Below are 16,182 nucleotides of genomic sequence, written 5' to 3' on the forward strand. Positions count from 1 at the left end.
GCAGGTAGAGAGAAAGGAAGCCTAGAGAGCTACACACTCCGGCCGGTCGGAGCTCTGCGGAGGCCGCCGGAGGGGAGGGGGGTGCGGCAGCGCAGCGCAGAGGCAGGCGCAGGGGAGGGGCGGAGGGGCGAGCCAGGGAAGGTAAAGCCGAGGGAGTTCGGATCTGGAGCTGGAGAGGGGCAGGCGGTGGGGAGGGCGGCGGGCGTAGTGATCCGGGAGGGGGGAAAAGGAGGAGGAGGAGGGGGGCCGGGGGAGGAGGAAGGAGGGAGGGGAGAGCGGTGGCGGCGGCTGCGCCCGGCTGTGTGTCTCTCGCCGCCGGAGGAAGATGAGGCTGAAGATCGGGTTCATCTTACGCAGTTTGCTGGTGGTGGGAAGCTTCCTGGGGCTCGTGGTCCTCTGGTCTTCCCTGTCCTCGCGACCCGACGACCCGAGCCCACTGAGCAGGATGAGGGTGAGTGACCCGCCTGGCCCCCTCCGGCAGCGGCGACCTGCAACTTGTTTTGTTTGCGCGCGCGTGTGTGGCGGGAGCGAGGGGGGGGGCGGGGTCGCGGCTGCGTGGGCGCTGCAGCTCCGCAGGTGGCGCTGGCCCGGCGCCGGCCGATCGGGGGCGCCTAGCCCTACGCCGCGGGTACCCCTCGGCCGCTGCCGGCCCGCCCCCTGGCCGCCCCTTCCTCCCGCGCGTCCCCGCCCCGGGTTCAGCGCCGTCACCCGCGCTACTGCTGCTGCTGCCGCTGCCGCGGCGGCGGCGGCCAGGCGGCTAGGCGGCCGCTCAAACGCCGCGACTGCCGGGGCGCAATCGCGGGACAGAGTCGGCTGCCGGGAGCCGAGGCTGCTCGATGTCCGACTCGGGCTGCGACCCCCGCGCTGGCGGCGGGCGGCGCGGGGTTGGTCGAACTGCGGCCTGTGGCGCGTGCAGGCCTGAAGGAGGCGAGATGCCGGCGCCGCCGCTGTGGTCCGGTGGAGCAGGCCCTGCGGTCCAGCCTCTCCTGTGGTCCCCGCCCAGTCCGGGTGCTCGCCGGGGGGGGGCGCCCCCAGCCTGCTTGCCTCGGGCTCCAGCCCACGGCGCCGCCTCCCCGCAACTCCCGTGGCCAGGAGCCGGGTGCGAGGTGTTGCGGAGGCCTCGCCCGCATCCCTGTCCCTTCGATTCCCGGACAGGGTGAGAGACGCGTCCCTACCCGCATCGGCGTCCCCGCACCCGGGCGCTGGGGATCCCCTGTCCGCCCGCCCGCCCACTACGCTGCCTCGTCCTGCGGATCGAGAGCTGGCCGCCCTCCCCGGGCCCTAGCTGGGCTGCTCCAGCAGAGGATCTAACTTGTGCCGGCTCCTGGCCGCCCCTCGCTGCCTGCTCCATCAGCCTGACGCCGAGAGGCGCGCTCCGCTGGGACGCATCCGTCTGCCGCCCTCGGCGCTGGCGTTAGCCTTGACAGTGCCTGGCTTTGAGGGTTTAGTCAGGCTGCTCGGAACTTTAGTTACCGGGATCCGGCCACTGTGCTACGCTCACCCGGCAGTTGGCGGCGCGAACTGCTCCGCTCCTACTTCCCCAGCTTGACCCCCAGCCCCCACCCTCAGCATGGCGAACCGTTACACCCGCCTCGAGTTCCTCATCCTCTGAGCCCTCCAAGCCCACAGGCTCGAGTCCAGGTTAGACTTAGAAGGGAGTGGAAGACACTAGGAGTTCGGGACACAGGATCTGGGCAGCCGTGGGAGGAGTCTCTAAGAAAGTGCCTTTTGCAAAATCAGAGTTGCATCTACACGATCACGATCACGCCAACTTTACTTTTGGAAAGTTAGCGTCAAGAAGTTGAGGGGGCAAAGGCTTGTGATGACCTTCCAAGAATAAGGCTTACGACCCAACTTAATCTGTAAATTGCAGTACCTGAGGCTGGCTTTACTGAATTGGAGTCCAACCTTAGTTGTCTAAATTGAAACAATTTTTCCTTTTCACTGTGTTTGGAGTGAATTTTTTTGAATACATTTTTTGCTCTTAAACTGATTTGATGAGATGAATATTGAAATTGATTTTTTTTTCAAGTCATCAAATGCTCTTTTATGTAAAAGCATTATATGATGTTGGAAACCCTAAGCCCCATTTTTCTGAGAAGGAAATTGAAAACCTGCCCAAACTAGTTAGTTTAAAATGTCCTGTACTTCTTAACCTTTTGAAGCCATGATTGGACCTAGCAAAGTGGAGCCTGCCTGTAATCCCAGTTGAAGAAAGTCCTAGTTAAATTCAAGGACAGTTAGGGCTATATGAGACTCTAGTCTCAAAAAACTGGAAAAAGAACTGGGGTGCATCATAATATCTTTCCAGGTAGTTTATTAGTGTTGACATGTAATAAACTATAGTCTATCAAGTGGACATAGCTTAATTTCTTGTCCAATTTATTTGATAAGTTTGTCAATGGACCTGGTATAACTTGTCATTTCTATAATTTGCCCAAGATAGACAAAGATTTTCCAAGATTTACCAGCACAGTATTAAAAAGAATGCTTACGTATCAGAAGACATTAATAACTTACGAGCAAATAGTAAACTAAAGCAATTTAAGGTGTCAGATGTCACAAGAGTGTTCATCAGAGGCTGTTTCTTCCCTCTGATCAAAGGGAACCTGAAGGTTCTTGAGACCCAGTGCTGGGGGGAGAGTTAGGGAAGATTCAGATGCTGAGTCCCCAAGTCCTGGGTTTTTCCTCTACCTTGTGGTACTTTTCCGTTGTGGTCGCTTCTCTTTCTTGGATGTGGGACTATATGTGGCCTCTTTTGATCCCTCCAGAAGGCCTGAGCTAGGCCAGAACAATCCACCTTATCAAATGAAAGTTCTGCCCCTCCTCCTACCGGATATGCCTGTGGTTCTGTCTAGCCAGGGCCACTTGTATCTTGAACTGTTGTTATTACTGGAACTAAAGAGTACTTTGAAGATGTCTTTGCTTTAATTTTGTAGAGCAGTGAGGTGAAGCCAAAATTCTCTCTTCTGAACCACTTGGTGTTTCTCTGGGGTGAATGATATTTTAAATGACCTTACCCTTTCAATCTGACTTTGGTTTTATGTTTTGTTTTTGTTTTGGAGAAAGGATGTCTTGTAGCCCAGGCTGGCCTTGATTTCTGTATGTAGCTGAAGATGACCTTGAACCCGATCCTTCTGCCTCTACCTCTTGAGTGCAGGTATTACAGTCATGTATCACCATGCTGGAGGTGTGCCAGGGAATCTTTTGCATGGTTAGCAAGCATGTTGTCAACGGAGCTATGTCCATAACTCTATTACACGATCATTTTTGTTGATACAATCCAACATTTGTGAATGGCTGCTGTATACTAGGTACAGTGCTGACTATTTAAGGAAACACTTCTTGCTTTAGTTTCACAGGTCTTGCAACCTGGTGAGAAAAACACATGTTATCAAGCCTTTGCAAATATACAAATACAATTGTGCTATGAAAGAAACACATGAATACACTTGTGTTCTGAAGGAAAACCTTGGGAGGTAAGAAAATGGAGAGGTTTGAGTATGCAAATCTTATTTAAATAACTGACTTTTGAGCTGAAATTTAAAGGTTTGAACAGGAGGAGTTGTTGAAGTGGGTGTGAGACAGAGCAGACCTGAGAGGAGCAGCAGGTGCAAAGGGTCTGAGACCCGAAGTAGCAAGGACGAGGTGAGAAACTGCAAGGTCAGTGTATGGAAACACAGAGAGTGTCTTAGCTAGGGTTTTACTGCTGTGAAGAGACATCATGACCAAGGTAACTCTTATAAGGACAACATTTAATTGGGACTGCCTTACAGCTTCAGAGGTTCTGTCCATTATCATCAAGGTGGGAGTATGGCAGCATCCAGGCAGACATAGTGCAGGAGGAAGGAGCTTGAGTTCTACATCTTCTTTTGAAGGTCTTTAGGAGAAGACTGGCTTCTGGGCAGCTAGGATGAGGGTCTTAAAATCTGTGCCCACAGTGTCGTACTTCCTCCACACCTACTCCAACAAGGCCACACCTCTGAATAGTGCTGCTCCTTGGGCCAAGCATATTTAAACCACCACAGAGGGTGATACTAAACAGAATGATAGTACAGACAGGCAGGTCTGTGGACCGCACTAAGAGTTTACATCTTAAGTGTAGGAAGCCATTGAGGAATGTAAGCATGAAAGAGATGACATTGATGTTTCAGGAAAGATCGTTGTAGCTCCCTGCAAGGAAGTATGCATGCATGCCTTGGTTTGTAGAATAGGTGACAGGTGTCCCACAGTAACAGTTCGGGTCACACATGACATTGGCCAGATGGTTTTGAGATGATGTAAATTCTAGTGCAACCAGAGATGTAAAGGCCCCAAGATTGGGAAGGTGGGCATGGAAGAGATGTGAAGAAGCGTCGAACCATTGTTAGCGTTAGGACAAGCTAAGAAGACAAGGCTGTGCATTCTGTTTGCAGTTTATGAGTATCCATATTTGTAATGGACAGTTTGAGGTCATCACTTATTAAGTAAAACTGGTGTCTTCCAGAGAGACACCATGTTCCCCAGGTGTTTCCCCTGACTGTTTTCATGCTAAGCCATAAACTCAGAGGAGAAAGGTTTGTAGTGGAAATGTTGACAGGCCTTTGCTTTAGAGCATCTGTTCAGATGTGCAGTGTTGGGGAGATGTGTGTGCGAACTGATTTTCTGTGCAGATACCAAGGCACCTAAGTTCAGGGCATTCTCAATAACTCAGCCACTAATGCTCTGCAAGAGGTTTTACGGGATAAGCATGGTGGGAAGATGACAGGGGTCCAGCTTGGTTGGGCATTGGTGCACGGACCGACTTGTCAAGTTCCAGGGCATTTTAGCACAGTGAGGTTGAGCTCTTCACCGAGAGACTTGTAGATGCTTTGTGTGAAACCATTACTTACCAAGAGCCTTCAGTGACCCTCACCCAGCTACACGGGCCACAGGCCTTAGAAAATCCCACCCCCCCAGCTGAGGACCGAACCCAGGGCCTCTACCACTGAGCTAAATCCCCAACCCCCAAATCTTTGTTTTCTTAGCCACTTTCAAGCTTCCACTTACCAGGTCCCACATGGGAATAGAAACCCCAGGTTATTAATTCTAAAACATCGGAGTTTACAGATTACCAGCCTCTGTCTGTCTGTCTGTCTGTCTGTCTCTCTCTCTCTCTCTCTCTCTCTCTCTCTCTCTCTGTCTGTGTGTGTGTGTGTGTGTGTGTGTGTGAGAGAGAGAGAGAGAGAGAGAGGCCCCCCTTTTTTAAACCTTCAGAACACTGAGTACTTCAGAGGCAGAATTCTTGTTCCCTGATCATAGCCCATCTCTCTGTCTCTGTCTGTCTGTCTCTCTCTCCTTGGTGCTGAATTTACAGAAGATACCGGTCAAGTTCTTTTTTGGCTAAATAACATAAAGTGATGTGCTGCCTTTGTAGTGGTCCTCTGTAAGACCAAGCATTTATTTAGTAGATCCCCCCAATTGCTGTATGTGTTGGTTCTGTGGGAAGGTTCTCTGTTGAGTGGTCTTAGTCAGGCTGGGTATCACCCTGCTTTCAGATGCTCCTTCCTCTCTTACTTAGGCTTTATAGAGGCTGCTCAGAGGATACCAAGTACAAGTCCATGTTCTCCTATCTGGCAGAAAAAGAAACTAAAGAAGCAAAGCTGTTCCTCAATCCCGTCAGCCATGAGCAAACAACAGGAGGGCATCTCAAGGCCGTGCCCTACTTTGTTTTTTTGTTTCTTTGTTAGAAACCAGGCCCCAAAATATTTGTGTTTCAGCTTAAACTTGATACACGTTGTAGACTCCATCCGTAGACTCCATCCGTGAGGGAAGGCAAGGCAAGGAAAGAACCTGGAGGCAGAGAGTGAAGTAGAATGTTGGAGAAAGGCTGCGTACGGGCTTGCTCTCCAGGCTCCCCTGCTTCCTAGGATCAGGAGCAGCGCTGCTCACTGTGGACTGGCGCTCCCGCTCCCACACCACATTAATCATCAATCTAGAAAACACCCCCATAAATGTTCCCACAGGCCGGCCTGGTGGAGGTATTGCCTCAATTGAGGTTCAAGTTGACAAACAAAAACCTAACCAGCACAAACTGTTCTTATTAGACCCTGATGGAGAAGGCTTAAAAACTGCCATGTGTGGAGTGCGTACGTGTCAGCAAAGGAGTGAGAACAGTTGAACAGCGAGCGGTTGGCCTTGGATCACTACTTTGGTAGGCCAGCCATGTGGAATGGGAGATAAGAGAGGGGTAGGGGTGCAGCCTCAGGCTGTAGCGAATTGGAGAAAGAGAAAGGAATGCATGGGAATGGGAAGCAATTTTTCAATTGGTGAACAACTGTTTGCAAATTCTAACTTAGTAGTTATACATAAAGGGAAAAAATTAGTTGGTCAGCAGAATGTGACTAGCTGAGTGCAGGGAAATTATGATCATTCAGCTTCAAAGTGGAAAGTAGATAATTGTCTTTGTTCAGATTTTGAATGCTAATTCTTACTCCTTGAGAACAGAACGAATATGTAATCTGACAAAAGAAAAGTCGCAAAAAAAAGCATCTAGATTTCTAGTGTGCAGTTGATGAAGGTCACAGATATCTATATATAGATATATAGATATATAGAATATATATATAGATATATATATATAAAATCTGTGTATATACATACACACATTTATATATGTGTATGTGTATGTATGTATGTGTATGTATATGTGGTACAAAAGGGGAAAGGTAAAAAAGTGGAATGTCTGCTAATATTGACAGATTATGTTAGGAAGAATTGGGAGCCAATGCTGTTGGGGGTGGGGATAGGAGTATGAAGGGTGTCCTCCAGGTATTATATTCTGGGACTTTGAATTGAATCAGGGACACACAAGTAAGGACAGACATGGGAAGTTTATTGGAAAGAAAAAAGGCGCTCCTGGAGATTGGAATGAGCTGATGAGCTGGGACACAAACATGCAGAAGCTCTGCCCCACGTAAGTTCTGACTGTTACCTTCTCTGCACAGCACACACCTTCTCCTAAGCATGTGTGTTATGTGTGGGCTTCTCTCCCACATGCTGCCTGTTGCCTCGTAGCTCAGGTGTGGAAAAGTTTCCAGTTTTTCTCTGCCAACTGGTTTTTCTCATATGTCAATCTTAATACCTCTCTGTCCACACCCCTCGTCTCTTGTTGCAATATAATAAACATGATACCCATCCAGCAGTTGTCTCATTGCCGTAGGAGTTAGAGATGGTATACAACAGAGAAGGTAGTAAACTGTGACATAGTAAAGACGTTTTAAAGGTTTGGCCTGATAGCCACATAGTAGTAAATTGTGTGTGTGTGTGTGTGTGTGTGTGTGTGTGTGTGTGTGTGTGTGTGTGTGTACACACACACACACACACACACACACACAGAGAGAGAGAGAGAGAGAGAGAGAGAGAGAGAGATTGATTAACTAGGCCTCTTAACATCTCCCTACCTCCAACTTCCATTTGTTCAAAATGATGTATTGAATTGAGGCCTTCCTGCATACCCCTGGGCTGTACTATGGAGACGTTGAAATGTCAAGGATGTTAGGCCTGTTCTAAGGAGAAGAGCTGTGCAACTATGTAGCAGCTACAAAAAGATCTTTAAGGAGCTGTTCTAGGTTAGGTGAAAGTTGAGAGGGAAAACAAAAAGCATGGCATTTAAATAGCTGTAGGATGTCAATGGGATTAGATCAGGTAGAGGGGCAAGAAAGAACGTTCTAACGAAACATACACTGAGAAAAGCATACCATCTTTTATTGGTGAGGAGTGGCGGATTATGATTGGAAAAGAGAGTTCTGAACACATTTTGAAGGGAATTGAATGAAGGGCTATGGAACTGGGCGGGGTTTTATTGATTTAACATTTAGGGTAGCTTTGTGGAGGCTTTTGAGGTGAGATTGAGGAGATGGTGACATTTACATATCAACTCTTACTCTACGGGTATTTCAAATATTTACTAAATGTCTACTAAATGCTTTCTCTTGCTCTAGGCGTTGACTGTGCTATACAGTATTAAGCAGTAACAACCGTGGCTAACGTGTATTGGATTCTTACTATGGATCAGGCATGGATATTCTATATGCTGCGTTAGTTGTGACAACCTTTGAATGCCAGTTTGATCTAACCCAGCTCTGTCGACGAAGCTGCTGCAGCGAGCCCTTCATTCAGAATTGTTCCCTTAGCAAGCAGCAGTGTCTACTCTCAAGTGTGCTAACTTGAGAGTTAGGATCACGGCGTTTTCATCACTGACAGAATACCTGAGCTAAACGAGGAAGAGGGATTGGTTTTGACTCACATTGTCAGTGCTTCAGTGTCATGGGAGGGAAGACAGGTGGAGGAGACTAACTCACACTGCTGTCAAGGAAGCAGCGGGTGGATGGATGACAGTACAGGCAGCGTCAGGGCAAGATACGGTCGGTCCTGAAGGGCATGACTGCCCTGCTTCTCTATCTAGGTCCTACATCCTACCTCTTATCACCTCCAATTATTGACATCACATGTATTTGACAGGGAATTCATCCTCTGAGCCCTCGGATTCATTCAACCCCCAGTTGTTCGGTTGCTCCGGTGCTAGCCAAGCCCCTGATACATGGGGTCACTCTACATTCAAACTTCAACACTTACCCTTCACCTCCGATTTTAACATGCTCAGATGGTGTATATGGAAAAGGTGATCTGCAAACAATAGAGTTTCAGACAAACTCCATGCAATACCGGATAGGGTGAATGAACCCAGAGGATCCTTTGGGATGAATGGCCAGGAAGACTCGAGAGCTGAAGGCCGAGGAATGACTTTAAGCCTGCCTTGTGGATCTGAAGTGTGTGTGTTCCAGGTAGAGGGAACAAGAAGTGCAAACTCCTCAAGTCTGAAGTGAAGCTGGAGTGTTCTGAGAAATAGAAAGGTCAGTGCATCTCGAGTGTCTCCCTTGAAAAGAGTGTAGAACTTGATGAACTTAGAGATGTAGCCAGAGCCCTTGCCTGCAGTGTAGGTCGAGTGCTCTGTTACTAAAGTGATTGTTTCACTTTCTATCCTTTGTCCTTCAGCCATTATTACCCTTTCCCTTTCGAGTGTCCTGGGTTGCAGGATAAACAGATGACTATCTCAGTTACTAGCTGTGGCTTTAGATAAATAGAATGGCACACACACACCCCAGACAGATGTGCCAGCCAGATGTCAACAGCTGCAGTGGCCGAGATAAGAACTATATTAGCCGACCCCACTAGGGCTTGTGGGATCTCAGAGAACCAGCACTAGATGAATTGGAGCTGCACAGTGCTTTTTTTTTAAAGGGGATGAGTTGGATATACCATGACAAGGACGCAGGAACAAAGTGGGCAAAAACATGAAAGACCACAGCCAGTCCTGGAGAGTCTACAGAAATGAGCCTTGAAAGTCGGAATGATAGGTACGGTTAGAGCTGGGAGATAAGGAAAAATCTGGAAGCAGAGTGCAGGTTAAATGCTAGTGGGAGATTATCATCTCTATAGGCTAGGATGTGCCTTACCCAAGAGAGGGGCCCAGAGACTGAAACCAAGGTGACATTACAGGAGTAGAACTGCTCAAGGGGAGGACGAGTGCTTGATGGAATGAAAAGAGGATGCTGATGTCTTCACGACTACAGCCAAGTAGTGCGAGTAGTGCTCTTAGAGAAGCACGGAAAAGATAACTTAAGGGCCATCAGCAGACTCACAAGCCACAGTATTGACACAGGCTGCGTCAGCAAAACAGGGCACTGGTGGAAACACTACCTCCCAGGGAAGCGTCCTGTAGTGTTTCAGTCAAGAGAGGGAGGGGCTGTGTAACATCTTTAGCAAATCTCAGTAAACAGCGAGACTTGAAACCTGGCTCACATGAAGAAGCTGAAGTGCTGAGACGTTCATTCCAGGAAATACATGGAGGAGCTGGAGTATTGCTAGAAAGCTTCTACGCACAATTGTAGAGGGACACAATGGTTGTCTCCAGTAAAGAGTCTACCTCCCCCTGCACACGATTGTCTGTGTATAGACATGCATGTGCATTCTAAGTTGATGTGTATCTGTAGTTGTGATAACGTGATAATTCATAGACTAAAAATTATGAGAATAAATTAGGCGTTTTGTGCTTTTCAATCAAGAACTCCTATGATTTTTAAAGCTAAGAAGTCATTTTAATGTTTAAGTTGGAAAAGAAATTTGATGCCAAGAATATCAGGCCAAGTATCTCATATCTGTTTGGCTGATGTACATTTAGAGGTGGGGGAGCAGAATTGAAAAACTGGGCTTAGCATTTCAGCAGTCTGGTTTTGGGGGTGAGGGGAATTTTAATAGAACATTCTGGTTTTCAAGACGAGATTTACCGTTTCATTCTAATTTAGTCCTGTGAGCCTTGAGAGCAACAGAGAACTTGAACAGCAACTACCCAGGGCTTCCTAAGCCCCTTAGAAGGAGGAAGAGCTAACTTGCAGTTACTCCATTTGCTAAGAATCCTGACTATTTGAAATGAGAAATGTTCTTCTTCCTGCCCCATTATACATTCCCCTCGAACTCCCCAGCCTTCATTGGAGCATCACCCGGAGAAGCATTTGACATGCCACCAGGGAAACCTGCTTCAGTTCACCGAATCCGAGAACCAGCACCCTGAGACTTGGGGGAAAAAATTAACTTTGCGTTATCTAATTAGGTTTATGGGATTGCTACAGAGTAGCCCTGCTTCTCAAATCTAGAAGGCACAATTAACTGCAGTACTACATCAATACCAACGAGGCTGCTGATGGGCTTCTAAGCAATGCAATTGGAATTTGTTATTACCAAGATTTTTTTTTTAAACTGGCAAATTAAAATTAAATCACACACTGCCGGGAACCATTCTGCAAGAGAATAGGTGCTCTAATCTTTTTTTTTTTTTCATCTTTTAATTTTTATTGATTCTTTTGGTTTCAGGATACATTTAGCCACAAGAGGTATGATACTCTCTTTAATAGCAAGCTTACATAGTTAATAACTGTTTGGCTTAGATGTAATTTCAGCATCTGTAGAATTTTTTAAGGGGTGTGTGTGTGCGTGTGTGTTGTGTGTGTGTGTGCATCTGCATGCGTGCGAACATGCAGGATTTTGTTTATGTACACTTGTTTGTGTTTAGTTCCCTAGAGGCCAGAAGAAGAGAGCAGATCCCCCGGAAATGGAGTTACAGGTGGCTGTGTGCTGCGAACTGAACTCTGGTCCTCTGCAAGAACATGTGTTCTTAACTACTGAGCAGTCTCTCCAGCCCCCCTTTTAGGAAATCACTTTATCATATGCTGTAGGGTTTACATGTGTACACGCACTATGTCTGTGTCTTACACTAGAGCTTGGGATTAAGCAGTCACTCACAGGGAAACCACCTGTGATGGTTTTGTCAAGGAGATTAGGTTGACATATGCATTTGTTTACCAGGCGTTATCTTAGGTGTCTTAATCAGCAATTCTCAACCCGTGAGTCTCAATCCCCACAGGGATTCCAAATCAGATATCCCACATATCAGATATTGATTTATGGTTCATAACACTAGCAAATTGCAGTTATGAAGAAGCAATGAGATATATGGTTGGGAGTCACTACAGTATAAGGAACTGTATTTAAGGGTCACAGCGTTAGAAAGGTTGAGAAACACTGGTATTAACTGATGTGGGAAGGACCCAGCCTGAAATTGGGCCATGTTATCCATGTTTGGCTCCTGATTTGTGTGAGAGTGGAGAGAGGCATTCATCCACTCATCCTCTTTGCTTCCGACTGTGGCTGTGATGAGACCGTGTTAAGTTCCTGTTGCCTAGATTTCTCTACTATCATGGACTGTGCCCTGGGATTGTGAGCTAAAATTAGCCCTTTCGCCCTTGGGTGACTATCAATACAGTCTCTTTGTACCTAGGCTAAGTAGCTTTTTTTAAGCACAGACTAGAAAGGTGCAGTTAACATATTATAAAAATAATCCTAAGACCTGTGCTTGGAGTACTCTGAAAAGTCTTGGTCCAGCATTATTTACTGTTACACTCTACATTATAAAAAACCTATTGAGTTTGAGGTACATATTTCATATACATTTTTCATTTTTTTTTCTTATCTTTTTTTCAGAGCTGGGGACCAAACCAGGGCCACTGAGCTAAATCTCCAACCCCTTTCATATACATTTTAAGAAGGTTTTTTTATTTTTATATGTGTGTGTGATTCTGTGCATGCGCGGACACAGGTATATGGGGATGCCCTTGGGGACATAAGAGAGTATCGGATCCCCCGAAGCTGGAGCTGCAGGCAGATGTGAGCATACAGATTGGGTGCTAAGACTTGAACTTCTGTCCTTGTGAAAGCAGCCAGTGCTCTTAACTCCTGAGTCATCTCTCCAGCCCCTCATGTACGTGTGCATTGGGATCTACTGTCTGGCGAATAGTGCAGCATCTAACTCTGGGGCGGAAGTAGACCATCAGTACGCTGAAGTGCTCAGGCAGGTGAGGGTTTGCAGCTGCCTGTGAGAATGTGCAGGTATAGGACATGGCAAGAGAGAACCCCAAGTGCATCCTAATTGTTTTAGGTTTGTAGTTCATAGTGTGTTACACAAACATGTTAAAACCTGGTAAGATTCAGTCAATTAAGAAATTGCATTTCTTTACCACTGCTGCCATGAAAAACTATGCATTTGTGAGTGAATATTTCTTTCTCCTAGAATATATTATATTGTACTACAATTCTTTGTCATCTGCAGCCTGTTCACATGGAAAAGGTACACTTGGTGCAGCCATTTAAAAACCTGTCTGAGATCTGTTTTCCATTGGACTTTGTTGGTTTTAAGACAGGATCTTATGTGTCTCACGCTGGTCTGAACGCTGACGATGGATGGCTTGAGTGCTGGTCCTCCTCTCTGTAACTCTTGAGTGCTGAGCTTACAGGCGTGCCACCCACCACACCTGGTTTATACAGCCTTGGGAAGCAGACCCGGCTTAGCTTCGTGCAGCCTAGGCAATCACTGTACCAACTCAGCCCCAGCCCTAGGAGACAGGTTTCCTTGTGCTGATGTGCAGTGGCCGAAATATCTAGAACTTGTGCAGTTTTATTTCTGTGGCAAACTCGGCATTTTGCTGTATAACTTTTGTTAGATAATTTGATTATTATGCTTCTTAAAATTCAACTAATCCCTGAGAAATAATCTTTTAATCTCTAATACAGCAAGGTAAGCTATGTAAGTCTCAGCACTGGCTTTCTTTACAATCCTGTTTGAAAGGTTTTACATCTTTCCTCTTGAAAGAACTCATTTAAAACCCCCTGTTCCAGCAGCTACTAATTCTTGCCAGGATGATTTAAATTGAATAAAAAGTCCATTAGGTTTTTGGCAAATATGTTCTCAATTATGATGTAGAATAAATGACTGCAGAGTGCTTTTTGGAATAGTGGAGAAGAAACGACTGAGCTGTTAGGACTTTGTACATTACGAGTTTTCCACTGTGATAGATGTTTCGTTTTATAAACTAAAAGATAACCAAGACTGGGACTTGAGTAAGTTGAAATTTTATTTCAGCATTTAAGCTGTGGATTGCTAGATCAAGGTCATGCAGATGTGCCATTTAATTAATTGTGCTTCCTAGTACCATGGCCTCAGAGGAAATTCTAAGGCCAGTCTCTGTCTGAGAAGGTTGGACGAAGGCGTTTCTATTGTTGCTGGCAATTAAATTTGCCTATAGTACCCTAAATGATAGTAGTAAAGGGGGAAAAACATGTTCAGCAAATAGCTTTCTAAAATCCTCTCTTCTAAAAGAGGATGGTTTTTACATATTAGTATTTTAAAGAAATACATTTTCTGTGTGAATTGATAACCCCATTCTTGTAGCCAACATTCAGACTGAAAACATAGCACACGTAACATTTTTATCTTAAAATAAGTACAGGATACACAAAGCAGAGTGCAGTTTTGAAGGACAGCATCAGTCTGCAGAGGCAAAAGTGCCTCACCCTTTCCCAAACCTTGATGCCCGAAGTACGAAGTGTCAGGTCTGTATATCTGTATTCCATGTGTTTATTCTCGGGTTGCCTTTTTCCAGTGTTATACTTGAAAATTGGAAGAGATTTCTATAAACACAGGTTCATTTTGTTTTCCATTAATTACCATCACAGAAACAATGCAAGCTATTCCCCTGACTCTGCTCAAGAAAATCCCAGCCAGAGTCTAATGAATAGATTCACTGTAGTACAATCATGGTTCATAAGAGATGGTTATATTATCCTTGACTTCTATTCAATTAACTGGTTATGCTCAGCAAAAAAAAAAAATGAATGTTCAAGTCTTCCTTATAGGGCTGGGGAAATGGTTCAGTGAGGAAACTGCTTGCTGTGCAGTCATGAGGTTCCACGTTTGAATCCCCAGATCCCTGCAAAGCCAAGTGTGACACAGCCCAAGTCATTTCTTAATCCCAGTTCCCTTAGGGCGAGATGGCAAGCAGGCAGAAGCCCTGTAAAGTGTGATCCAGCCAGCAGGAGACGCCTCAAACCAGGTGGGAGCAAGGGCTGATATCTGACACTGTCCTGACCTCCAGGTGCACTCCATTTGATGTGCACATTGAGGCAGGCTCTCCCTCTTTCCCTCCTCCTCCACCTATGTGCATGTGCGCTTACACACACACGCACACACACGTACACGCACATGCACACACACACCTTGTATGTGTATATCGGCAATAATCACATTCTAAAGATCAAGCGAATGGCTTGAAGCATTCTGATTCACACCCACTTTTAACTTACATAACGGGCACTTGTATTTAAAAGGAAGCATGTCTCGTGTATGTTAAAAGACCTGATACATTTCAGAAAGAACGAAAGGTGATTTTTATAAATAAATAGATCCCTTTTTTTTTGAGATACAGCAGAGATAATATGTATTTATTCAGTGCAGTTTTTGTTTTCGAATGGATTGAAATACCTTCCCTGTTGGCCCCTCAGTACTCATGAAAAGGACTGCCATTTGGTTAGCTAGTTCTTTGTTTCCTTCCTCTGCCGAAGGTTTGATTCTCTGATTGTGAGGTCCGCCCTTGAGTAGTCGGTCAGTTTCTTTGGGTCATGTGAGAAAGAGTCTTTCAAAGGCTGGCGTGTAGTGGAGTTGTATGGTGGCTGAGGTAGAACATCCAGACCTGCCGTCCGGGCACCGTGTGCCTCTGAGTTTGGAGCCTTGCTTACGATTGCCAAACATGGACACAGAGAAGTACACTTTTCTGTGTCTCTGTCTCTCTCTCTCTCTTCCTGATTCTTTTTAATTAAAGATAACTGAACCTTATAACTCTGCTCATGAACCAGTGCTAATGAGAGAATGAAGTTTCATTTCTAAAATTGAAGATAATGAACCTTTTAAAGTTTTGCTGTATGTAGTCTCCGCATTCCCCCCACGTTGTACTGCTGACACATGCCTCACTTAAAACACACACACACACACACACACACACACACACACACACACACACACACACACACACACACACACCAGTAGTTTTCGTCCTGTGAAAAGCACACTGCTGTGAGGGAGGGAGTCCTGCATTGACTAGGGGAAAGGTTGGTGGTAGATTTTTCTTTTCCTACACAAATCCTTTTTGTCAGAGAACTGTGGCTTTTCCTGGGTTGACAAGGGTATAATTTTAAATCGCCGCACATATGCAGCAATGAAAATCAAATCAAATTTAAATTTCTAAGTAGACTGTCTTCCTGATAGTATCTTTTGAAACTGATTTAGAATAGCAGTGCTGGAACTTTGAAGTCTTGGCACTCTGGAGCCTGGGCATCGCTGTTGAATTGGCTTCTCTCCCCCTGCCAGCCCCTCTAGCAGCCCCCCCACGTCAGCTATCTAAGCGTAGGTCCACTTGCCACAACAGTTTTCTGCAGGAACTGTCTTAGAGAGTACAGAAAGATCGGAAAATACAGTGTCTTATCAAGTCGAGTTCCTGATTTACTACTCCTGTTTTCCAGTTTAGATATTTATCAAAGCCACCCCCCCCCATGATTCACCACTGATATTCAGTCTTATTTAGGATACCATATATGTACATTTAAACACATATTGGCTATAGGCACCCAGAAAATACAAACCAAAACAAAACCATGCCACTTTAGTTTGAGGTGAAGCAAAGAGCACAAGAGAAAGGTCCTCCCGGCTTGATGGAAGCCATGGTGGCCTCGCCTGTTCGGAGTGGGTGGGATTCTCCCCACTGCCTTGTGAAAGTGTGC

At 46.0% G+C, this 16,182-nt stretch overlaps 1 protein-coding gene across 2 annotated transcripts in view; it reads left to right on the top strand.

Moving 5' to 3' along the window:
* Positions 1–240: 240 nt before the first annotated feature.
* The window catches only part of Galnt7 (polypeptide N-acetylgalactosaminyltransferase 7), a 123,452-nt gene continuing 107,510 nt past the window's right edge, over positions 241–16,182 (top strand). The window contains exon 1 of one of the 2 annotated variants that reach the window (XM_032919307.1): positions 241–451. In XM_032919307.1, coding sequence (XP_032775198.1) covers positions 326–451 — 126 coding nt within the window. In that variant the 5' untranslated portion in view covers positions 241–325. The remainder of the gene's footprint in view (positions 452–16,182) is intronic. The other variant, XM_032919306.1, reaches the window with a different exon arrangement.

This window comes from Rattus rattus, chromosome 13 (assembly GCF_011064425.1).
Source record: "Rattus rattus isolate New Zealand chromosome 13, Rrattus_CSIRO_v1, whole genome shotgun sequence".
In the NCBI taxonomy this organism is placed as follows: Eukaryota; Metazoa; Chordata; class Mammalia; order Rodentia; family Muridae; genus Rattus; species Rattus rattus.